This window comes from Nuphar pumila, chromosome 4 (assembly GCF_984573655.1).
Source record: "Nuphar pumila chromosome 4, dmNupPumi1.hap1.1, whole genome shotgun sequence".
NCBI classification, from domain to species: domain Eukaryota; kingdom Viridiplantae; phylum Streptophyta; class Magnoliopsida; order Nymphaeales; family Nymphaeaceae; genus Nuphar; species Nuphar pumila.
This window is the reverse complement of record NC_143252.1, coordinates 121,629,801-121,656,392: the sequence shown is the minus strand read 5'-3', so window position 1 is coordinate 121,656,392 and position 26,592 is coordinate 121,629,801. Positions and strand designations below refer to the sequence as shown.

Sequence of the window (26,592 nt, the reverse complement as noted above, 5' to 3'; positions counted from 1 at the left end):
ATTCAACCATACATGTTCTTTCAAGCAAACCAACAGAATAGTTGTGATTAGTCAATGTTACAGTAACAGGGAAGTGCCGAATTTGCCCTAAATCTTTCATTTGAAATATGTCATGCAGAATTACTTTAAACTGACAGATCCTTCGTTCATTGATCTTTATAATAAAGATATCAACCACATAACAAAATAAGAGTAATCTCATATGAATCAACATGGGAAAACAATGAATAACCTAAATGACTGTTTGGAAAACCAAAATCTTTCGTTGCATGCCTCAAGGTATCAAACTAGGATGAAAGCTTGTCTCAAGACTCCAGCTTGAGGATCACCTTGAGAGTACACTGGCAGCCACCCGACTTCTTCAAGTAAGAGATGCAGAAAACCATTTTCAATGCAGACTTAATGTAAATCCCACCCAAAATTAACTCAAAGAGAGAGGATGACTCTTATGTTCCCATTTTGACTGCTAAGTATTTTGACAAGCTTAGATCATGCACCTATCTCTATTTAGCCACTAGACGTGTTCTAAGACACTCTATACCAATGTTGTCTGTATCGTACCATATCATTCGATACGGTATGATGTTAAAATATGTTGATCCTTAAATGTACATATATATTTTATATATATATATATATAAAGATACGTATACATATATATATATATATATATATGTATACATATCTCTATTTATATATATATAAATATACATATTTTATCTTCCTAAAATACCCTCAAGGGTATTCTTGTAAATTAGCATTTTATGCATATTCCAATTGGAATATGCATTGTAATTTTTGTTTTATTTTTATTTTTTGTTTTTTATATTTTTGGATTTCGTACCACATTGGGGGCCTCCCAAAAGTGACGTTGGGAGCCCCCAAGGTGGTCCCTTTTCATGCTTATAAATAGGGGATTTCCCCTTTGTATTTGGTATTCTTGTGTGTGCTTATGCTCCATTGTAATGGGGTTTTCACCCCTTCTCCATTATTCTTCAATGATATGTAACTTATGACTTTAAGTCATATTTTTCCCTTTTTATGGGTTTTATGTATTGGCACATTATGTGCGTGTGTTGTTTCCCTTTAATGGGTATATTTGCACTTTACGTGCATAAGTATGGGTTCATTATTGAACCCAAGGTATTCCAAGTCACTTTCTAACATGGTATCAGAGCAAGGTCACGATGGGGTTGTCTCTTGGTGCAACGGAAAGCGTGTCGCTCAAAGAAATGGTGAAGTATTCATTGCTCTTCCTAAAGTATTATGCTTTTGAAGTTATTCGGTATGTATCCCTTTTCTCAAAAAGTATTATGCATTTGAAAGTATGTTTCTTGCATATAGTTTGTTCGTTTGATGGTCATGATAGTTGAATTATTTCTTTTCACATTTCGTGTGCTCATATATTTTGAAAATATCTCCTAAATTTGGTGAAATCGTTTGTTGTCCAAATATAAAATTTGTGTCTATTTATCGAACTACTCATAGCATATAATAGTAATTTATGTTTTTAAAAAAAAAAATTACCTTCAATTATGTGAGATTTATAGTTCTTAAATAAGTATTTCATGATTGACCTATAAGTTAACTTTTAAAATTATATATGATCTCTTGCTAAAATAATGATCTTTGCTTAAAATTTCTTAACTCTCATATGAACCCTAATTTGATTTGAGTTCCTCTCTTGATTATGGATTTTAATGCATTTTTGAAAAATTTGATATAATCATTATATGAGAATCTCTCACATCTAAAATCTTTGTTGAATCCTAAAGTAGTTCTTGTTAATGATAACTTATAAGAACTCCTAAAAAGTTTTTCAATGTTTCTTTTTTGAAAAATTATTTATGATAAACCATTAGGAAAGATTGTTTTTAAAAAGGAATTTCCCACATAGAATGCATAGTTCATCTATTGCATCCTTTTTTGGTATAAATGATTTCATTTTTTATCCTTATAAACTTGTTGGTTTGTATTTTTCATAAGGTTTCGAAATCTCTTAAAAATATCTTTAAAAATGCCTACATTGGCCATAATATAGTTTTAGTTGTCCTCAATTGCACTTGTCAAGCATGTAATTACATAATTGAAACTTGAGAATTTCAAGCATTGCTCTTTTTATAAAGTGCATACTTGCTCACTTTTGTGTATTTTTGTATTTTGTGCATATTTGCTTCTCAAAAATTTTGCGCTTGTATGCATTCTCTCTTTTTGTATGATATACATGCCTTAGTGCATGTTTGTTTACACCTTGGTGTGTATTTGTTCAAGTATTGTATGAGTGCTTTCGTGCACATCTTTTATAAAGCCTTGTGTGCTTACATGTGTATTGTCTCTTCGTAGACATTTTTGCATTATGGAGCCTTTATGCACGTTTCTTATTGTGAAAAACATAATGAATTTAGATATTGAGTCCTTTTTAAATCATTGTAAGTGCTTATAGCACTTTGTACGTTTCCGCATATCTCATCTCAATCAAAGAATATTTAAAACTTGTTGTATGGGATTTAATCCCAAATCTATAAATTTTCAAGTACTTTTTCCTTGAGTATTGTGTTAAAGCCTTCTTTGTGAACCATTACGGTTCTTATGATTTCTTTGATTAAAAGCTTGATTGTCTTGATGAATTCTTTATGTTGTGGTCTTTTTGATACAAGACTTCTTTTAAAGATTAGGCATAATTCGTGTTTATGCAAAATTGTTTTTGATGGACTATATTGGACCTTTGATTCAATTTGTTAATCGGTCCTCTTTGTAAAAACTTTTTGGAAAATGATTCCTTATGTGTTTATTGCCCTCTTTGGCATTTATATTTGTCCATCACATGTTATTTAATGCATCATTTATTTGGCCTTATTATTGTCATATTAGAGATGTTTGTCGAGGTGAGTTATGGGCACCTCGTGTTGTAGCATTTTAGATTGTCCACCTTCCATATTATAGATGGTTGTTGAGGTGAGTTATGGGCACCTTGAGACTCTAAAATGAGTTGATATTTGATCTCTAATTATGAGTGTGTCACTCATTTTTTCTCTTGTGGCCATTGATATTATGGATGCTTCTATGTAAATGTGATGGACATATGGTGTTTGAAACCTTAAATGCTTTAAGGTATATTTAAAATCAAGGTGTTTTGGGATTATAGCCCAACCTTTTATTTATGAATCTTATAAGTGCATTTGCACATTTGTGATTCCAAATGTTGTGCTTATTGTGCACATGTGTTCTTGTGTTTTTTCACAAGTGTTCTTGGTGTGTGTATGTTCACACATTTGTTCTAAAGAATATTATTTTATCATCTTGTTGAAGATACTTTTACATGCATTTATTCCAAAATGTTATTGTTATGAGTATTCATGTTTTAAAAGGAATATTGTTTCATTCGAGGTTTATTTTCATTACAAGTTTATTGCCTCAAAAGTCTTTTCCTTGTATGCCCATTATCTAAGTGTCATCATATGTAGACAAGAATTTTATTACACCTTCGTGTGTTTTTAGCCCTTTGTTGGCTTTTGCTCTCTTGGTCTAGTAGCTGAACACACTTGTCTTGAGTGTTTTTATATGTAGACAAGGCACGTTGATTCACACCATGGTGTGTGATTTTTAGCCTATGTTGGCGTTTGTGTCCTTGTTCTAGTCGCTTAAGATGTATGCCCATGGTTGGCTTATTTCACTCATTTCAAGTGCTATCATATGTAGACAAGAGATGTATTATGTTTTAGCCCATGGTTGACTTATTACTCTTGTTCTAGTAGCTGAACATACTTGGTTTTAAGTGTATTTTTTACGTAGACAAGAGATACTTTTTAGTCCATGTTGGCATGTATTCTCTTGTTCTTGTCGTAGATGCACTTATTTCAAGTATTATTATATGTAGACAAGAGGTTCTTTTACACACCTTTGTGTGTGTCTTTGTCCTTTAATGGCTTTATATTCTTGATCTAGTAGCTTATACACTTGAATTATGGGTTTTGGAGGACTAATGAGGAAGATGTGTGTAATGGATAAACTATTGTTGAAATTTGCAAAATTGCATTCATGACTTGTGTTTTTCAAGCAAATCATATTTTTGATATGCATATCAAGTTGATTTCTTAGCATTTAATCTATATATTAAGTGCTTATGGTTTTTGCCACCCTTATATGCAAAATGAGTATTATATATGTCTTTCATAAATGATTTTAAAACCTTGTGAACTTTTGAGTTTATTTTGCCTAAAGTATGCTTGAAGACTTTGTTTCTCTTATTTGGCACTTCATTACATGTTTGAAGCATGTTCATTAATGAGTTCTTTGAGTATTAATTCATTTCATGATAAGTATATGCATATGCTCTTTATGGCCTTGTTTGACCCTCATTCAATAATGTTTATGTATATCATGCCTCTTCGTAGGCTTATTGTGGTGTCCCTTAGTGGACCATTTTTGTTATTCCCCATTATGGGGTTATATTTGTCCAACGTTGGACCTTATGAATGCATTATGCATTCTTGCAATTTATTTCTGCATAATTTGCTTCCGCTCATTTTTGTTTTAAACATGATATATGATTTTTGAAACTTTGGTGTCATTTTTGCATAATGTGCATCTCTTCTAACCTGTGCTAGTTAGAAATGTTCCATTTGAATAAAAGTACAAAGATTTGTTTTACTTGTTTTTTTGTTGTTATTTCACAGGATCTTGGAGATAGGACAAAGAGAAGTACCCTGGATAGTTCGGGAAATTTGAAGACAATAGGAGGAAGGCCTTTTCAAGTTCCATTGCATCCTTGCCGGAGCCTCTTGGAGTCTTGCCCTTTGTTCAATCTTTTCGTTTCCCCGCAAAGATTGAGGGGGGGTGTTAAAATATGTTGATCCTTAAATGTACATATATATTTTATATATATATATATAAAGATACGTATACATATATATATATATATGTATACATATCTCTATTTATATATATATAAATATATATATTTTATCTTCCTAAAATACCCTCAAGGGTATTCTTGTAAATTAGCATTTTACGCATATTCCAATTGGAATATGCATTGTAATTTTTGTTTTGTTTTTATTTTTTGTTTTTTATATTTTTGGATTTCGTACCACATTGGGGGCCTCCCAAAAGTGACGTTGGGAGCCCCCAACGGTCACAAATGTGACCGTTGGGGGCTCTCCAACGTCCCCTTTGGGAGCCCCCAAGGTGGTCCCTTTTCATGCTTATAAATAGGGGATTTCCCCTTTGTATTTGGTATTCTTGTGTGTGCTTATGCTCCATTGTAATGGGGTTTTCACCCCTTCTCCATTATTCTTCAATGATATGTAACTTATGACTTTAAGTCATATTTTTCCCTTTTTATGGGTTTTATGTATTGGCACATTATGTGCGTGTGTTGTTTCCCTTTAATGGGTATATTTGCACTTTACGTGCATAAGTATGGGTTCATTATTGAACCCAAGGTATTCCAAGTCACTTTCTAACATATGATACGTATCGTATCGATGCAAGAGATAGATACGATACACACCCACATCTCGATACGGTTGTGTATCGTAGGTGTGTTGAATGTATTGTAAGATACGGTGTCGTATCGTACGATACGATACCAGTGAACTTAAAAATGGGCAAAATTGTGTTTTTATGGTTTTTGGTTTAAAGAGATTTTGAGGGCCGAAACCCTCGTTAGTATAGAACATACTTGAGAGCTTCCTACGCACCTTAGGAGCCGTGAGACCGTTTTGGTGGTCGATCTTTGCGTCGGGAAGAGGGCTTTCATGATTTTGTCAAAAGAGTGTCTTTCCGCCGTTTTTCGCCCAAAAAAGTGGGTTAAGGTAAAAAAAAGTGCATTTCCAACATTTTTTCGCTCAATAAAATGGGTTAAGATAAAAAATACTTATTATGAGTAAAATTACAGAGGTACTCTCCAAAAAAATTCACCTCGATAGCACTACTTCCCACCGACTTACCGTGAAGTCAGATTCGCATAAATTAAATATTTATATAAAGGTAGAAATCAAGCTCAACACTCATCTAACAAAGATGGCATCAAATGATCTGGCATGACAATGAGGCACTCAAGTAATAAGTGAAAACCGATTGAAAATCGAGTGCAACTATTGCCATAATATTTTTATTTACGTAATATGAAAGTATGAGTATTGTGGCATGTTCTTAATTGTAATATATTTAATATTTTGCATTGTTCTTATGAGATAGTTGATGTTTGATGATGTCTTATGCAGCTCATAGAGACAAATGTTTCATACATGATTTTATGGTTGCATTTTGTGCATTTCATCATCGTTTCATGTATTATGATTTTTTAGATTTTTTGCTATTTTTCTGAGTTTTCTGATTTTTCTGATTTTTTTAGAATTTTTTTAGAATTTTTTTAAAATTTATGATTTTTTACGATATGATACATATCATATTTTGAGCCTGTCTATACTGCATGTAGCTTGTGCCTAATCGTTCATACTCATCTACACCAGATAACTTTCTCATTTTTTAGTTGAGAGATTATTATTGTTTATTCCTCTCTATTCTCTTTCACCTTCAAATTTTCATGGTATTAAATAATGCTTCTTGTTTGGTGTGACGGAGTGTCTTCTGTAACGACCCCAACTCATACCCCTTGAAAATACGGAATTTTAAAAAAAAAAAAACATTGCGAAAATCTTCTCAGAAACTCGAGGCCTTTATAGTTCCACTCCTGATTGGATAAAACAACCAACCACAATAGAGGTTACAATTATCATCCATACCAAAACAAACATTTATTGAACTAATGAGTGACCATTACATAAATGAAATTCAGAGTGCAATAACAACTAAATGAAACGAAAAGAAAATAAAAGAAGACTGAACCACGGTGTCCATCTGTGATATGTCTAACAAGTGTGTGACACCCGTAACTTCTCCAAAAGCCAATTGTTTCATTGATCACCTACGGTTGCGAAAAACCAAAGAAAGAGAGAGTCAGAAATCCGAAGAATTTTGCGTATCGATCCCTTTAATGAAATAAATGAGTATAAAGAACACAGATATGATTTCATGCAATAATTCAGAGGAACGCAATTATGACAATTACATGATTCAATTAAGCATTCATGCAACAGGAAGCATTTATTAAGCATGAATAGCATTAATCAATAACAGGAACCACGATGTAAGTAAGCAGGATATTTAACATGCATTAGAGATTAAATATCATGCATCGACCAATACGTAACAATTAAGGGGACAGATAAAATATGCATGTCCTAATGTATAGCAGGAATATGCATGATTTATGTGCAATGCATGAACACTTTATTATCTTTCTTTAAAGCTTGTATTTTCATATGCATGTCATATTAAATGCATACAATTTAAGTTCCTCTTTTTAATTACTGTTGTCTGCGGATACACCAAACGGGTAAAAGTTCTGAGGTTAAGTTAGGTTCTCAGGGTAGTTTAATACACAAATTGTATTTTATTACTAGGTTTCAAACTTAGCCCTCGACTGAATCACCTTCGAAATATTAGACCTTCAAATCTAGTGTCGAAGACACTAGAGACCCTTCACGCCAACAAGTGTCACTTTCTTGGTATATCAAAACAACAGCTATGTCAAACACACCACCCCCAAGTAAAGTGGCGGACTCTTCCTAAAACCGTGGCCAGGAGAAAGAACCCCAATATCGGGTTCAGGGGTAATAAGTAAAGCACACGGAGTTTTTGTATCTTCGTGGTCCCCCAAAACTGAATTTATAAGATTCTCATTCTTCCGATAGGAGATCTCAGAACGTATATTATACTGTTCTTATTCATTATCTTCTTATTAAAAGCCAATTAGTAAGTTTTGCAATTCAGCATGCAAACGCAAAGGCAAAAGCTCGCATCTACCCCTGCGAGAACCATCACGAGACTCCCGCCAGTGAAAACACATAGAACAGTGCAATACCATGCAATAACAATAAATGTAATTTTTGCGATGCATTTGAATTGATTAAGGAAAGAGCAAACCACAGCTCGGGCCTACCAAGCCCATGATGATTCATTACGATCATCGTTGCACCTTACGCAAAAACCATAACAACATGCCATAATTCACATGCTTTCTAAATGCAAATCTGTGTCATGCGTATGAAACAAAAACATTCATAATCATGTCTTTATTCACTTCCTTTGCATAATCAAGCCAAGTGCATACTTTCATTGCATACATGTATTCATGCTAATGCATGTTCCCTACATGTGTGCATACTCACGTAAATGCATAATCCCATTAAGCGTACATATTCAGGCCAAATGCATGATCTCAATAAACTTGGATATGCATGTCAGTACATATTTCCATCATGTGCATACATACTTGTCAATGCATGTTTTTTTTTCATTGGAAGATACATCAGTTGCATATTTTATCACGTGCGTGTGTAACTAGCAATGCACTGATTTTGTTTGGAATAAACATAGGCACATCAACACAATTGCTATCAAGTGCTACATGACTGTCAATGCAAAATTTTAATAAGTGTATGCTTGCTGTTGCATAATTTGATCAAATCTATGCATGTCTATACGTGCCTACCATTAACATATATATATATATATATTTAAAAGAAAAAAAAATATGTTTATAAGGAAGTTCACACCCAGCCAGCCCAGTCGGCTGGGGTTCCAACCAGGCCCAGCTGACCTCCGTCAGCTGGGTCGGGTCTGTCAGCCCTGGGCCGGGCCTGGCAAGGGACTGCCAGGCCTGTCCCAGTCCTGCCCAAGGGCCGAACTAGGCCAGGCAGGTCCCTGCCAAGCCGGGCTGGCCTAGTCAGCCCAACCGAGCACGTAGGCGGGGCCTGATAGCCCAAACACATAGAGAAACTGCCCAGCCGAGCGACTCGGCTGGGTTCAGCAACATCGGCTGGCCTGGCAAGGCCGGCCAGCAAGTGAAGTTGGCCTGGCCGGTTGGCCAGCCGAGCAGAGCTCGACTGGTCTACCGACCAGACCGCTAACGGGACCCTGCTAAAAAAAATCAAATTTCCTGTTGTAATATTTTTTTTTCTCTTCAGCTATGTGTGAACCGTGCCTTGTTAATTGAGTACATACATGAACTAAAAGCATGTTGTAAATGTAAACTTAATATCATATGTCTGCAAAATGAAAACAACCTACTCAGATATATCACAAGAAACAGTAAACTCCAACCATAGAGTCGTTGGAGCCCCCAACGGTCACAAATGTGACCGTTGGGGGCTCCCAACGACTCCATGGGAGCCCCCTATTGGGCTCTCCTTTTGAGGCCCTTGGCCCTCCTTTTCTTTCCTCTTCCTCTTGTATAAATAGGGGTGAACCCCTTGTATATTTTCATTCTTGAGAGCTCTCTCTCTTTTCAATAAGAGGCTTTTTATAGTGTTGCCTTCTTAAAGGCTTGTGCTTGCGTTGTCCCTTAGTGGACTTGTGATATTGTCTTTTTTATTCATTGTTGTAAGTGCTTATAAGCACTTTTTATATTTACGCAATATCTCATTACATGGTATCAGAGCCACTCGATTCTTGAAGGAAAAGTGTGGTTCGTGTATTTCATATTTTGCGTATCTCTTCTCACTTCTTGGAAACATCATGGAGGCAAAGATCGATCTATCCTTCAATCTCAATGGAAAGAATTACATGATGTGGGCATCGGCAATGAAAAACAACCTCAAAGGAAAGAAACTTTAGGGTTTTGTCATGGGTACCGTTCCGGAACCTAAGCTTATGCTCACGAAGAATGAAGGAGGTCAAGAAAAGGCTCTTGAAAGAGATGCTCGCCTCAAGGCCATTGAAAATCATAAAAAAGAAGTGAAAGATTGGGAAAGCAATCACGCGAAAATCCTTGCATGGTTTATGAACAATGTTGAGCTTAAGGTATGTGCTAATATAGCTAAATTTCGTCGAGCCAATGAAGCTTGGTCCTTTATGAAGGGTATGTATACCCAAAAGGATCTTGCAATAGCATATTTTTTGCAAGAAAAGATTAGAACCACCAAACAAGGTGATTCTAGCATTCAAGACTATTATAGTACCCTAAACCCGCTATGGGATGAATTTGCTATTTTAGAGCCAAAATGAGTTTCTATGGAAGATATTGAATTAAGACAAAAACAAATGGAACAAAAACGATTGTTTCAATTTCTTTTTGGGCTACGTCCTGAATTTGAGCAAGTGAGATCCTCACTTCTCCATAGATCTATTTTTCCTCCTATTGAGGATGCCATTGCCGAAATCACTCAAGAGGAGACAAGGTTTGGCATGAGTAAACATGTTGATGAAGTGCTTGCCGTGTCAAAACCTGGTAACAATGTAAGAACCTATAAACCTCCTCATTTTGGGAAACAATGAAACTATAATGGAGGAAGAAAAATGATTGTTTGTCATCATTGCTATGGGCCGGATCATATCAAACCCGCTTGCCCAAAGCTTAATGGAACTTTCAAGCCTAAGGTGGCCTCTTTTGAAGAAACTACCACCAAAGAAGATGAAGGCAAGAATAATGACCTCAAAGAGACTCTTGGGCAAATATCTATGGCTCTCTAACAAATTCTAAAAGCTTCTTCCTTCACATCGGGTGCGGCTATTGCTTCTACATCATCACCCGGTACGTATTCTTGGATCCTTGACTCCGGAGCCTTTTTTCATATGACCCCCCATGAAAATGCACTTATTGATGTTTGCACCAATTCAAAGGATTCTTGTGTCTCTACGGCCGATGGAACCTTTTTAAAAATTTCAAGTATTGGCTCTTTTAAAGATTCTCAAAAATTTTGTGTTCCAAAAGTAAGAGTTGTTCCCAAACTAAATTTAAACATTTTTTCGGTCTTCCAAATTGCCGACCATGGATGTGAAATATTTTTCTCATCTAATGGTTTTTTTGTGCAAGATCTCCGGTCCGAGAAGCGGATTGGCAAGGCCATAGAAAGGGAGACCTCTACTATATGGACAATCTCGATCTTCCTACAAATTATTTTTGTTCTTATGTCCAAGAAAAAAATATGGAAACTTGGCATAAAAGACTTGGTCATCCAAGTTATTCCAAAATGTATCTTTTTCCCTTTGGAAACAAATTTTGTAAGGAAAAAGAAATTAGTTGCAAAGATTGTATTTTTGGAAAAATGAAGTCTATTCCATTTCCAACTAGAACTTTTTTTTCATCAAGACCTTTTGAATTGGTGCATTCGGATGTTTGGGGGCCTTCTCCGGTTATGTCTAAAGGGGGTTATTCTTATTATGTTACTTTTATTGATGACTTTACTCGGTATGTTTGGATTTATTTTCTTAGTCATAAGTCAGAAGTATTTACCTTCTTTAAAGATTTTCATAGGAAAATTCAAAATCAATTCCAAAGTAACATATCTATTTTGAGAACCGATTCCGGTGGTGAATATTTATTTCACGAATTTCAAAATTATTTAACCCAAAATGGAATTTGTCATCAAAAATCATGTCCTAAGACCCCTCAACAAAATGGCCTACCGAAAAGGAAACATAGGCACATTGTAGAAACCGCTAGAACATTACTTATTTCTAGAAATATTCCAAAGAAGTTTTGGGCCGAAGTCGTTCTAACTGCAACTTATCTAATCAATAGAATGCCCTCTTCTAAATTAAAAAATGCTTCTCCCTATGAAAAGCTCTTTAAACTTTCACCCGATTTCAATCGTCTTCGTATTTTTTGTTGCAAATGCTTTGTCCTATTGCATAAAAGAGATAAATTGTCTCCAAAAGCAATTGAATGTGTTTTTCTAGGATATGGTGAAAATCAAAAAGGGTATAGATGTTATGATTTTAAGAATGATAAATTATATGTTTCAAAAGATGTAACATTTCTAGAAGAAGAGAATGGTTTTGATAAAATAGAAGAAACAAATGAAATTGATTACATATTTTTATATGATCTTATTGATGACATACACAAAGATTTCCTTGAAAGCATAGAAGATACATGTGAGGCATCCAATCTTGATATAATACCCTCTAATGATAATAATACAAATATGAATGTTTACTCAAGAAGAAATTAAGAAAACCCTATTAGTGCCCTCAAAAAATACTCTCAAATTTCTGAGTCTACTGAGGAACCACAAGTTAGACATTCTTCTAGAATATCAATACCCCAAATAGGTTTGTATCCTATGATTCCTTAACGCCCAACTATCGAGCATGTTTAATAACCCTACATTCTTATTTTGAACCCGCTCACTATAATCAAGCTAAATCTATACCACATTGGGTTGAAGCAATGCAAGTTGAACTAAATGCACTAAAAAAAGCTAATACTTGGGAAATAGTTAATCTACCCCCACACAAAAAACCTATTGGGTGTCGCTGGGTCTTCAAAGTCAAAACTAAAAGCTATGGCTCTTTGGAACGATATAAAGCTAGGTTAGTCGCTAAGGGATACTCACAAGAATATGGAATTGATTATGAAGAAACATTCGCTCTCGTAGCTCGAATGACCAATGTCAGGACTTTAATAGTTGTCGCATCAACCAAAAAATGGCCTATTTATCAACTTGATGTAAAAAATGCCTTTTTAAATAGAAGTTTAAGTGAAGAAGTTTACATGAATCCACCACCCAGAATTAATATTAAGCAAGGTCAAACTCTTCGGCTTTTAAAAGCATTGTATAGCCTTAAACAAGCCCCTAAGGCTTGGTATGATCGTTTCAGTGATATCATGATAAAATTAGGATTTCACTTTTGTTATTACTGACACTGCTCTTTTTGTTAAAAATGCAGGTACTAGTATCGTAATATTGTTACTTTATGTTGATGATATGATTATCACTGGGAATGATCAAAATAGTATTATTGATGTTAAAAATATGTTAAAAAATAATTTTGATATGTCTGATTTAGGTTTTCTTAGATACTTTCTTGGAATTGAAGTTGCATACTCTTCTCGAGGATATATTTTGTCACAGATGAAGCTTGCTGCAGATATATGTTTTAAGTCTGGGATTTCTGATGATAAAAAAGTAGAGACTCCCGAGGTTATTAATGCCAAATTACGGTTGGAGGATGGGGTTCTTCTGGAAGATCCCACACCCTACAGACAACTCATTGGATCTCTCACCTATTTAACCATCACCAGACCGGATATCACCCATGCGGTTCACTCAAATAGTCAATTTCAGCATGCTCCTACAACTGTGCATATGAGTGTTGTTCTCCGGATCATCCGCTACATTCGGAACACCATCAATAAAGGGCTATTTCTATTATTCTCTTCTTCCTTGAATCTTCTTGCTTATACTGATGCAGATTGAGGAGGTAATCCTAATGATCGAGTCTCAACTACTGGGTTTTGTGTCTTTTTAGGAGACTCTTTGATTGTCTGGCGACGCAAGAAGCAGCAGAAAGTTTCACTATCATCTACTGAAGCTGAGTATCGGGCTATGGCAACCACAACAATGGAACTTGTATGGCTTCGAAGCCTGCTTAAAGACATGGGGGTTGATATTACTGAAGCTTCAAAATTATGTTGCGATAACAAGAGTGACATCTATATTACAAGCAATCATACCTTCCATAAGCGTACCAAACATATCGAAATGGATTGCCACTATGTTCGTGACGAATACTTACGAGGAACAATTGTTTTACCGTATGTCACTTCAGAATATCAGTTGGCGGACTTCTTTACTAAAGCTCTTCCGGCTCCCCGCTTTATGTTTCTTCTTGGCAAACTTTCTGTCATTTCCCCGTAAAGTTTGAGGGGGCTGTTAAAATGTACTTCATATATATATATATATATATATATATATATATATATATATATATATATATATATATATATTACATCAATACCTGATAGGGGTATTTTTGTAATTTCACATAGTTGTTTTAGAAAATAACTATTTTTATTTTTTGTTAAAATGTAATTTCTTTTTTTTATTTTTTTATTTTCTTTTTTTGTATTTTTTAGGCCCCAAAAGGGGCTCCAACCATAGAGTCGTTGGAACCCCCAACGGTCACAAATGTGACCTTTGGGGGCTCCCAATGACTCCATGGGAGACCCCTTTTGGGCTCTCCTTTTGAGGCCCTTGGCCCTCCTTTTCTTTCATCTCCCTCTTGTATAAATAGGGGTGAACCCCTTGTATATTTTCATTCTTGAGAGCTTTCTCTTTTTTCAATAAGAGGCTTTTTATATTGTTGCCTTCTTAAAGGCTTGTGCTTGCTTTGTCCCTTAGTGGACTTGTGATATTGTCTCTTTTATTCATTGTTGTAAGTGCTTATAAGCACTTTTTATATTTCCGCAATATCTCATTACAGAAAGGTGTTTCTCTTAAGTACATTAGTATAATTAAAGATATGTACGAAGGAGTAGTAACCAATGTCTGCACTTGTGGAGGGGTGACAACCAATTTTCCTATAACGGTTGGGTTACATCAAGTATCTGCATTAAGCCCTTTCCTATTTGCTATAATGATGAATGAGCTTACGAGATCAATTCAAGAAAATGTGTTGTGGTGTATGTTGTTTGCTGATGATATTGTTTTGATTGATGAGTCTAGAGCTGGGGTTAATGCTAAGTTAGAATTATGGAGACAGACATTGGAAGCAAGCGGTTTTAAGTTCAGTAAGAGTAAGACAAAATATATGGAATGTCGGTTTAGTAAGCAACGAAGTAGTGATAGGAGTGTAGTGAAGCTTGGTGAACAAGAAATACCGGTGGATGACTGTTTCAAATATTTGGGATCTATCATTCAAAAGTATGGAGAAATTGATGGAGATGTAAATCATAGGATAAAGGTTGTGTGGATGAAATGGAAAAGTGCAACTGGAGTGTTGTGCGATCGTAGAATGCCATTGCGGTTGAAGGAAAAGTTTTATAGGACGACAATTAGGCCCGCTTTACTATATGGTACGGAATGTTGGGCTGCCAAGAGACATCATATTCAAAAAATGAGTGTAACTGAGATGTGTATGCTTAGATGGATGTGTGAAAATACAATAAAAGATAAAATTCGAAACGAGGAGATACGTAAGAAGGTAGGCGTTGCATCCATTGAAAATAAGATGAGAGAGAATCGTTTATGGTGGTTTGGACATATTTGGCGAAGGCCTAATGATGCTCCAGTTAGAAGGATGGAGAAATGGGAAAATATATTAGTTAAAAGAGGTTGGGGTAGGCCTAAGAAGACTTGGATGGAGATGATAGGAAAGGATATGAATGCTTTGAACCTCACCGAGGACATGGCATTGGATAGAAATGATTGGAGGAGAAGGATTCATGTGGAAGACCCAGAATGATTTTCTTTATTGGTTCATATCGCCAACCCTAATTGTTTTGGGATGAAGGCGTAGTTGTTGTTGTTGTTGTAAATGGATAAGGAAGTAGAACTCAAGTCATTAAGGAAAGGCATCTAGAGTGAACGTCACCTCCTCTCTAGAAGCCTTAAACAAAATATAAAAAGGTGGGTTAGAGCCTCTCTCAAGAACTCAAGTTCTAGAGAGAGAGATAGTGAGAAAGAGAGAGAAAGAGTGGGATAGAGAGAAAGAGAGAGAAAGAGTGGGATAGAGAGAAAAAAATGAGAGAGAGCAAAAATCGTGTGGAGAGAGAGAAGAAAGAGAGAAAAAAAGAAAAGAAAAAAAGAAGAAAAGAAAAATATATTCAGCATCTATCGATTTTTTTAAGTTTTTCACACTACGAATCAAGGTACGGATTTCTCTCTTAATTCGTACAGGAAAGGAATATGTATAAATTGATTTGGGCATAGGTTTAGAGTGAAAAAAAGGGTAAATCTGATTTCAAAGCGATATATATAGATATATGTTGCTGATTATATATATATATAGAGAGAGAGAGAGAGAATGTCTTTCAAGATTGTCGATTTTCCTTGTGCATCTAATTTGAAAATATGCATGTCAATTTTATAAAGCATGCATCCGAATACAGAGATGTCGATTTTCTTGATAATGTATCTGAATATGCATGTAGTTCAGGTTATCGATTTTAGCTACTTATGCATACTGAATATATATATATATGTACTCAGATTTGTCAATTTTCTTGTTTATGCATCTGAGTATATATGGATATATATAGAGATACTTCAGATCTGTTGACCTTCTTGATCGTGCATCTGAAAGTATTCTTGTATTTCTGAATTTTTGACGGTTATTGTTCATGCATCTGAAAATCTGCATGTAAATTCAGATTTGTTGATCTTATTTCACGCATAGGTGTTTCTGCATTGCCAATTTTCTGCTAAATGTGAAGGTGAGTCCCTCTTTAAAGGTTGACTCCCTTTAGGTCCAATACAAGATAAAAAGGAGAAAAAGAAATATGCCAAAACTACCCCTGATTAGGTTGTAATGCACAAAAGAATATTAGAAGGAAAAGGGGTAGCACATGACTAGTGATATAACATTTTATACATTTCTTAACAATATGGTTATCTTTGACCAGGTCATACAATCTTTTCATGTTGGAGATTGAATGCAACATGATGTGGCCCCCACAAACTCACACCACACCTATTTTGGAACTTTTGCTAAATTTGAAGTTCTTTAAATACATGCCCACATAGAAATCTGGATCAGATCTAGCTTACATATCTGAATCAAATTCTTGGTTTGTTAAGGGAAAAAAAAAACTCAAGCTGTCTTAGGATCCATGCCAGCACTAACATCATCATTTGGTTCGGCTGACGTATTTGTCCAAAACATCAACCAACTGGTTTCACCAATTAATGCTTTAAAATGCTTCATAAAAAGATTAACAAACTTCCATAATCCATAATATCTAACCATATATACCAACAACGGATATTAAAGTAGTGTTTTGTTCTTGTTCAAAGAAGAAACTAAGGAAGAATTGTAATTGGAGATCAAAAGGAGATTGCCAAGTGAGCCCTCATGCAATGACACCTATGTAAAATGTGTACTTTCAGAATGGTGCACCAGCATTACCCCTCAGTCCCTCCTCACATTTCACTGATTGAATACAAACTATGTCACAGGGACTCGGCAAACCGGGTGCCGCACCTGCATCGACGCAACGCAATGCGGGTGCGGCACCCGGTGCAGTCAACCCGACCCTGGGTGCGGTCAACGCACCCAGGGTCATTTGTGTCTAATTTTTAGACTTTAAAAAAAAATTAAGCACGATGAACTTTGCTGCTGAGGGAGGATTAGGGCATTTTTTTTGCCCTAATCCTCCCTTCATCTCCTCCCGACCTCTCCTCTAAAGCCTCCGCCGGACCCCGACACCGCCGCCGAGCGCTCTGCCTCTGCTCTCCTCCTCAGGTACGCTCTCTCCTCTCTGACTCCCGCTGCTCTCCTCCTCTCCCCTATGACTCCCTCTGATCTCCTCTTCGACCCCTCCCCTGCACAAAGGGGGTGCAGGGAGGGGGCTCGGCCCCTCCCCTGCACACAAAGAGCGCAGGGAGGGGCTCGGCCCCTCCCCTGCACAAAGAGGGCGTAGGGAGGGGGCTCGGCCCCTCCCCTGCCAAACAGAGAGTGCAGGGAGGGGGCTTGGCCCCTCCCCTGCACACAGAGAGCGCAGAGAGGGACTCGGCCCCTCCCCTGCACACAGAGAGCACAGGGAGGGGGCTCGACCCCTCCCCTGTAGAAATTTTATATATATATATATATATATATATATATATATATATATATATATATATATATATATATATATATATATATATATTTTTTGCCGCACCCCCGCACCCGCACCCATGTGACATAGAATACAAAGAAGATAATATGGGAGAGGAACTTTTTTTTTCTTTTTTTCTTTTTTTCTTTTTTTCTTTTTTGAGAAAGTCAAATTTTGTCATCTATTAGCAATGCGTGAGCTCTTTGCTGCAATGACACTCATCATTAGCACATTTTCTGTACTTACAGGACTTAAGATTATAACAATTATTTACAGGCACGTGATATATGACAAACAGATCTGCAGAATAAACTCTTAAGAACATGACAGAAAGTTTACCCATCGTGCACACAGCCAATGTCTACAAATGCACCCTGATAGAGGTGTATACTGGTCACTTTTCCTGCACAAATCTGTGAAAATGTAAAAGATAAATTACTGTGATTCAAAAGCAAATTGTAAAGCCGTTCATGTTACATTTACAATTTACAAAAAATTATGAATACAACTAGAAAAACATGGATATCACTTATGGAAAACGAATTGCAGAGCCACTCAACATGTAGTAATCATTAACCAAAATGTTATTTGCAAATAAGTAAGATTTAACTTCTAGTCCAGTCACATGAAATCAAAGACAGCAGTAATCTCACATTAAAATGTAACATGATGCATACCTGTCCTGGATACAGAAGTGGAAGTTCATACTGTTCATGGAATTTCGATGATCAGGCATGAAAAAAGAGACAAATTTAGTCAATCTTTAAGGAAAAACCTGATGCAAATGAGGATAATTATACATAGAAAATAAATAAACAAATAAATAAGGTGTACATTAAACATACCATGCTTTCATTGTAATCCTTGCCTCTCTTTCTCCTACCAGGATAATAATCTTGATCAAACTGAATAAGAACAACCAATAATTACAAAAAAAAATGATATAGTTCATCTCATAAGAACATACACGCAAAATAATTCAGCAGCACCTGTTGGTACCAACATCAAAATGTCTGTGCTGCACATTAAACTACCCCTGCTACACGGTTACAGTTTGAGATTAAGAAAAGGAGAAAAGTTGAAGACAAAAGAAAAACTGCAAATTGAGACACACCTGTCCTGGAAAATTACATGCATACCAAAACATATATTTTGGAAATCTTTCCTTTTCACGTTTTACCTCTTGGCTCTTCTCATATATCCATGTCATCATAAAGGGGAAGGAATGAGGGGCTTCACTAAAAAGAAAACTTTATGGATTGTTAATCTCATTTTGCATCAGCTGTTTTTATTCTACACCTATTTCATGATTGTCAAATTAAACTTTGAGATTCACTTGCTTGCTTACCTGTTAAATCATCAGAACCATAAATCCTTGAGGCCAAAACAATTATAACAATGTTAGTCAATGAATTCTTTATATGTCATCAATTTCATGGTCCAGGCTTAACAGGGCTCAGCCTGGTCAATGGCCCATCAGCCCATCAAAAATACTGGCTCGGGCCAGCCTGTTGCCCAGCCGTACAATCATGTTTCCAAATTCCTTTTGGTTTTCTGCCATAGTTTTACTTGTCATCTCAATTTACAATCTTTTGTCAGTCTTATTTTTTTAAGTTTTGGACATTACTTATTGAGCACTAAAAACGTGTATATCTAATATTTGTGCATATAAAGCAAGAAACTATTCTTTAGCCTGGTTCACAACGAAGTATAGAAGCAACCAACCAACCCAGTAATATTTCATCTAATTTCTTGAGGATTAAACGCTCTAACCATCAAAATATTTACGACAAGTAGGTTTCTCTTGTTCAGCCTAGTGAAGAAACTAGGTATAGAGTAATGGATCAGAACACCACCCCAGTAAATGTTTCTAAGCAATGGCAGATACTGAACACACTAAAAATTCTCACGATCTCACAAACAAATTAGGCACAGAAAACCCAGGACAAGGAAATATCTATAAAATAGAATTTTCGATAAACCTGTAAGAGGGCATGTTGGAAACTTTGAGCACTGAAACAATCCAACCAGAGCACCACCAAGAGGCCATCAGCCACATTAACTAAAGGTATTGGTACTGCTGCTATTATTACCAATGGTACTGGCACCAACAGCATCGGTACCACCATCACCCACTACAACAAATACCATGATGACCAATTTCACCACTAACGCTACTGCTGGCATATTTTGGTATTGTTTCACCTAGGAGCATTCTTTTTGCTATCAATATCGTTAATTAGTTGCTATTGTGATTGTAATTAATGCAACAAGAATAACACTTGCTACTACCACGCTGGTACTTATGTTTCCACTGTCACCGCCATCACCTCTACCACTAGTTACTGTTGTTGCAATAACGAAACTTCCATTTCTTTTGCCATTTTCTGTTGCCTTTGGTACTATTTGGTGTATCGTTCCACACATAACCATTGAAACTCATTATCATCATCGTCGTCATCATCGTAATTACAACTATAATGTTGCACAACTTATCAGAAAACTAAACGTAAGAGGAAGAGGAAGTCTGAGAACCAACATCAAACCTCATAAGACTCATCCTCCAATCTCTCCCTATTGGCCTCCACCCAGACCCTATACTGCTTCAGGAACATCTCGTACCGAGAAAAGGACGCTTCCTGTGCTTCAATGGCAGCCTCCACGTTGTTCGGGTCGATCCTAATAGACTGCAACTTGTGCGCCTCCCGGATAAACGCCAGCTCCCGCTTGTCCACCCTCCACCCCGGAGGAGGCCAATCCCTCGGCGGGATCTTCAGAAGCACCAGCGACCCGTTCCAGGCCGTCTTCAGCGGCTCCGGAATCTCCCCCTTGATCTCGAACTGCTTCTTCAACCACTCGTCCTCGCTGAGCCCGCTCTCCTCCATCTTCTTCCTCCTGTACTTCGGGCTCAGCATCCTGAACGCCTCGATCGCCTCCGGCGTCTGCAGAGGCACCTCCTCCCCCTCGTTGAGGCTCTTCCGGGCGAAATCCGCCTCAGGCGACAGGACCTCCTCCCACGGGGCCCAGCCGCGCTCTATCCAATTCCGGCGCCGCGCCTCATCCTCCGTCTCCTTGCTCTTGGGCTTGAATTTCTCCAAGTACGAGTCGTCGACGGGGAACTCGTCAGATGACCCACCGCCCGCATACCGCAGGAAACTGTCCAAGGGCCGAAGCTTTCCGGCGAAATGCAGCCGGAATTTGGCGAAGGAGGAGGACGCTGTCTTGGTGTTGGTGTTAGGGCTCGGGTTTAGAAAGGCGGGAGAGAAGAGTGTTAGGGTTTCCATCCTCTTGTCTCCTGCTTCCTCAAGAAGAAGAAGAAGAAGAGGTTACTGGATAAAACCTCAAGTGAATTGCAGCTAAAAGTTCAAAATATCAGAGAGATAGCACGATTCGAAGAAGATCACCATTCTGCCCTTACCTTTTCTATAAAATATCCAACGTATCCTTCAAGACACATGCCATTCTGGCCGCGTGTCCCTAATGACACGAACGGAGAAAGCTGATGACACCAACACGCGCGTGGATATCATTTTGATATATTTCAATTAAGAAAAAAAATTATATAAAAAAACAGATTATTAAATATTAAAATATTAAAAGTAATTTTTTTTCTGATTAACAAATTAAAATTTTCTGTGTCCTCATGTACAATTCTTTAAAAATGTTCCAAACATTGAGTCGAACCCACCTCCTGCCCTCGTATCTACGTATCTTTATGACATCTTTTGGGCCTGAGTTGAGTTTAGACCGGGTCGGATTGTAAGGTGACGATCACTGGTCCGAGTCCGACCCAACCTGATCTTTGTCAAATCCATAGTCCAAAATCCCATACCATAAAAAAGAAAGGGTCAGAATCCAAATGTTTTATATTCTTTTCTACATTAAAAAAATAAATAACATATCTTAATTGGAAGTCGAGAGGGTGTTGTGTAGTCTCCCCGAAACACAAATTTGCGTGTCCTGGTGTATACGAAGGAATATCTTGCGACCCGTGATAATTCATATGCCAATGTTGCCTACCACTTTATAATAAAATATCATATAAAAAAGGTAGATATGCTTTTGACGAAAATGTTCTCCCGTAAGATAGATATGTGTTAGACGAAAATATCTTACTGCTCCCCGTAAATATATTTGCATGTTTCGCCTTTGTTTTTAGCTTGTGTTACAACACATGGCCGCCTTCTCGTTCTTGCCTTATGTTAGATAGAAAACATTCCTGGGTTTGTTCCTACCTCATGGAGATAATTATAAATTGAATGACTGGTTTGATCATTGGTGGGCATCGTAGGGGGATTGTCGGCCATCTTTTTTTACAGTCTTCTCTTCTTCTTCATTTTCGTTAGGCAGTATGAAAAAAAAACATTGACGCACAAACATTCCAACAAGTGTCATTAAAGGGTCGTGAGTACCTTTCCATGTCATCATGCTATTGTTGAAGAACGTATATTGTCGTGAGTGTTATTAAGGCGTTTTGTTATTACAAGTAGATTTTATCGTTTCGATGGTTGGAAACTTGAAGATATTTATAAGGCGGTGGGATCTGTTCACAAGAATGCTTGGTTACAGATGCGAGCAAGGGCCTCTACCCTATCTGGTATCATTCATTCACTCAGTATATGCAATGTAACACAAATCACGGTTGTAGTAACATGTATATCAATTTGTGAGATATTATTTTGTTTGTTAATATCGATTTGTAATATATTATGTTGAATTATTGTATATCGATTTGTAAGATATTATGTATTTTCTAGTATCGATTTGTGAAATATTGTTTTGGTTGTTAATATTGATTTGTAATATATTATGTTGAATTGTCGTATATCAATTTGTAAGATATTATGTATTTTCTAGTATCGATTTATGAGATATTGTTTTGTTTGTTAATAGCGATTTGTGATATATTATGTTGAATTGTCGTATATCGATTTATAAGATATTATGTGTTTTCTATTATCGATTTGTAAAATATTGTTTTGTTTGTTAAGATCAATTTATAATATATTATGCTGAATTATCGTATATCGATTTATAAGATATTATGTATTTTTCAGTATCGATTTGTGAGATATTATTTTGGTTGTTAATATCGATTTGTAATATAGTATGTTGAATTGTCGTATATCGATTTGTAAGATATTATGTTAAATTGTCATATACCGATTTGTAATATATTATGCTGAATTATCATATATCGATTTGTAAGATATTATGTGTTTTCTAGTGTCATTTTATGAGATATGGTTTTATTTGTTATAATCAATTTGTAAGTTATCATGTTGTTGCATTGATATTGTGATTCATTCAGTCATTTATTTGACTTGCTTAACTAATTGGTAGTCGTTGTTATGTGCATCGTGAATAAATCATACTAAACATATGCGCTGACTAACACAAATTAATATTTTGCTCATGACAGTGTTGAGCTTATCAACTAGTTGGAGTGAAGATGATGTATCTTAATCATTGGAAAGTCACGGAGCAACGAACATTTGTACTATCGACGCACCTGAAGAAGTGAATATGTGTACTAATGATGCACATGATAAGAAGAGTGCAGGTATTGGAATCACTCTTAACTTTTATATTTCAGCAGACGAAATGCAATTCGATAATGAGATAGACGATCATGACAGTGCACTTGACAAAGGTGCAGGGACCTCAAGTCTATATGATAGTACACTTGACTTTGTTCCCGTAGAGGGAATGCAGTTTAATAATAAGGAAGTTGCATACAAATTTTATAATGATTATGTCTTAAAACTTGACTTCAGTGTTAGAAGGTATTCTTGGGCAAAAAATGCACAGGGTGTCATGGTAAAAAAGGCATATGTTTGTTCTAATCAAGGTTGGAAGAAGTCAAGTGAAAATCTAACAAGAAGCAAGCTAGATTCAAGATGTGGTTGTCCAGCGAGAATGATGTTAAGAAGACTTTTGAATGAGAAATATGTAGTTCGTACTTTAATCAATGATCATAACCATAAATTAGTCGTTTCATTTATGACTCCTATGTTAAGGTCACATCGTAAAGTAACTGAAGCGCATGCTGCAATTGCTGAAATAGCTGATAGCGCCGACATTGCACCAAGGAAGACATACAATTTGTGCATGCACATAGATGGTGATTGCGAGAATGTATCATTCACAGATATGGATCTAAGAAACCACTTGAAAATGAAGAGGTCAGACAACATGAAGAATGAAGGAATATGTTCTTTGGTTGATTATCTACAGAAGATTTCAAGCAATGACCCTGGTTTCTTTAGTGCAATGCAACTGGATGAAGATGGGTATGCTGTGAATATGTTTTGGGCAGATTCAAAGTCAAGAGTAGATTATGAATTTTTTAATGATTTGCTTGTTTTTTATACGACAGTGAAGATTAATACAAAACACTGGCCATTTGCGCAGTTTGTCGAAGTGAACCATCACTCACAGAGTTGCATATCAGGTGGCACTTTTTTGTATGACCAGACCAAAGAAACCTTTGAGTGGTTGTTCGGAGTATTTACACAGGCAATGAATGGAAAGCACCTTAGAGTTGTACTTACAGATGGTGATCACGCAATTGCGGTTGCAGCATCTCATGTATGACCATATGCACATCATCGCCTATGTTTGTGGCATATCTTTCAAAATGCAGCAAAGAACATAGGACACATTTTTAATCAGAAGACAAGGTTTGATAAAAACTTTAGAAAGTGTATACTTGAGAGTATAGACGAGGTCACATTTATGTCTGGTTGGGAGCAAATGATTCAGATATACGACCTTAAAAACTGTGTGGTTACAACATTTATATGCAGACAAAAAGAAGTGGACATTGGCATATGAAAGACAATACTTTTCTGCAGGTATGATAAACACACAAAGAGTTGAATCTATACATGTCACACTGAAAAAAATATTGTATTCATGTTTAACAATGTTTTGTTTTATGGAACAATATGAATTATTTGTAGACGGTCTTAGACAGAATGAGCTTGAACAAGATGTGAAATGCTTCAACACCTGCCCTATAACTTTGGGCATAAAAATATTGATGTGACCTGCAGATCTGTATACACTAACTGTATTTGAATAAACTAAGAAAGAGGTTATACAGGTTATGAATTGCAACATAGAAGGACATATGCAAACTGGGAATATGCATAAATACCATGTTGTATGAGAGGGCGAAGAGCTTCCAAAAAACAAAGAAGCACATGTTACGTACAACATTGACAATAGAACAATTGAATATACGTACAAAATGTTTGAATTCAAAGGTATTTTATGTTGTCATGCATTAAAGACACTTAATCAACAGAAGATACAAAAAATACTTAAGTCATATTTAATGCGAAAATGGATAAGACAAGCAAAGATTGAATTATTGGATACAAATAATGTCAGTCCATCTGTTGTTGATGAGAAGTGCTACATAGCCTGCCGTTACCAACAACTATGTAGGTCACTTATGCATATTACAGATTTGGCATAAAAAAGCCAAGAAACTTATGTATGTATGAGAAAAGTGTCAAGAGAATTATTTGAAAAAGTGCAGTTAATTCACCATCAGTCTGTTACAGCTCATGAAGACCAATGTAAGAAAATGAGATCGAACAGTGTAGGTGAAAATCACGCTATACCTGACCCTTATAAGAAGTTGCACTGAAGTGTAAACATGATCTTTGACAAGTCAGGAATAAACATTATAGATTCTGATAAAAATATTCACATAGCGAAGAGTAGCAAAAGAAAATATGCCTCTGATCGCAGCCGTCGAAGGATAAATGATGCACTAGAATTGGTTGACAAGAAAATGTCTAAGAAACAACCACCCCCTAAACAACCAAGCCCTTCGCATGAACATGTATGTAATACAGTATATTGCTTCACATGTAAATTATATTACGTGCAACTTATCAATATCTAACTTGTGTAATTTCCAACATGCAGCAATACCCTACAAACGTGCACTATAATGTTGTAACTTGAAATCCTCCTGACCTGTTTGAGTGGAACGATGACTTGAGTTTTACAAGTCTTTTGGAATGTAATAATTTTAGGAGGATGGTTGCATTTCTTGTTGAACTTAATGTAGTGTCTGATGTTGATATGTTTCATGACAGACTCAGTTCAATTCAAAAAAATCGTACGACATACAAGAATCGCGTGTAGATTCTTTAGCTACAAAATAGTTGTAGCATTTAACTTTCATTAGTTTAAATCATTGTAATGTTTAGCATTCTATAATTCTTTGTTGTAATTCTACAATAAAAATCATTCTACAAATATCATAAAAATCGACACTAGAAAACACATAATATCTTACAAATCGATATACAATAATTTAGCATAATATAATACAAATTGATATGGCAATTCAACATAATAGCTAACAAATCGATATTAACAAACAAAATAATATTTCACAAAAATCGGTAAAAATGATTTGTCGTATCGCGATTTATACAATAACTAATAAAAGGCAAAAAAGAGAAAGAAACAACAAATCAACATGATGTTTATTGGTAGCAATATCTTAAATCGGTATAATATCCTATAAATCTGCAAATCGATAACTTATCTTACAGATCGATATGAAAATTCCTATTGATAGCTTAGAAATAGACATTAAGAATCAGCATACAAATCGATGTTAAGAATCAAAGCAATATCTTAAATTGCTATAATATCCTATAAATTTATAGTAGACATCGTGTTAAGAAGCAATATCTGCAAATCGATGATAAAATATTATAAAAATCGAGAGAGAAATTCCTATTAATAGCTTAGAAAGCGATATTAAGAATAAGCATACAAATCAATATTAAGAATCGATTTATAATATACTATGCAATATTATATCGACTTGTAAGATGTTATGTGTTTACTAGTGTTGATTTGTAAGATATTTGTATTATGATTTTGAAATGTGTGCCTGCAGAATTTACATTGTTGCGATTTACGCGCTTAAGGTGGTGATTTGCGTA

General features: G+C 35.9%; 1 protein-coding gene across 1 annotated transcript in view; it reads right to left on the bottom strand.

Moving 5' to 3' along the window:
* Positions 1-20,954, bottom strand: part of PDE312 (Nucleic acid-binding, OB-fold-like protein) — a 59,111-nt gene extending 38,157 nt beyond the window's left edge. Inside the window, exons 1-4 of the mRNA XM_090003388.1 lie at positions 20,158-20,954; positions 18,457-18,516; positions 18,289-18,318; positions 17,951-18,024 (exon numbers count right to left, since the gene is read on the bottom strand). Of these exons, the coding sequence (XP_089859514.1) occupies positions 17,951-18,024; positions 18,289-18,318; positions 18,457-18,516; positions 20,158-20,895 (902 nt within the window). The 5' untranslated portion in view covers positions 20,896-20,954. The remainder of the gene's footprint in view (positions 1-17,950; positions 18,025-18,288; positions 18,319-18,456; positions 18,517-20,157) is intronic.
* Positions 20,955-26,592: the final 5,638 nt, after the last annotated feature.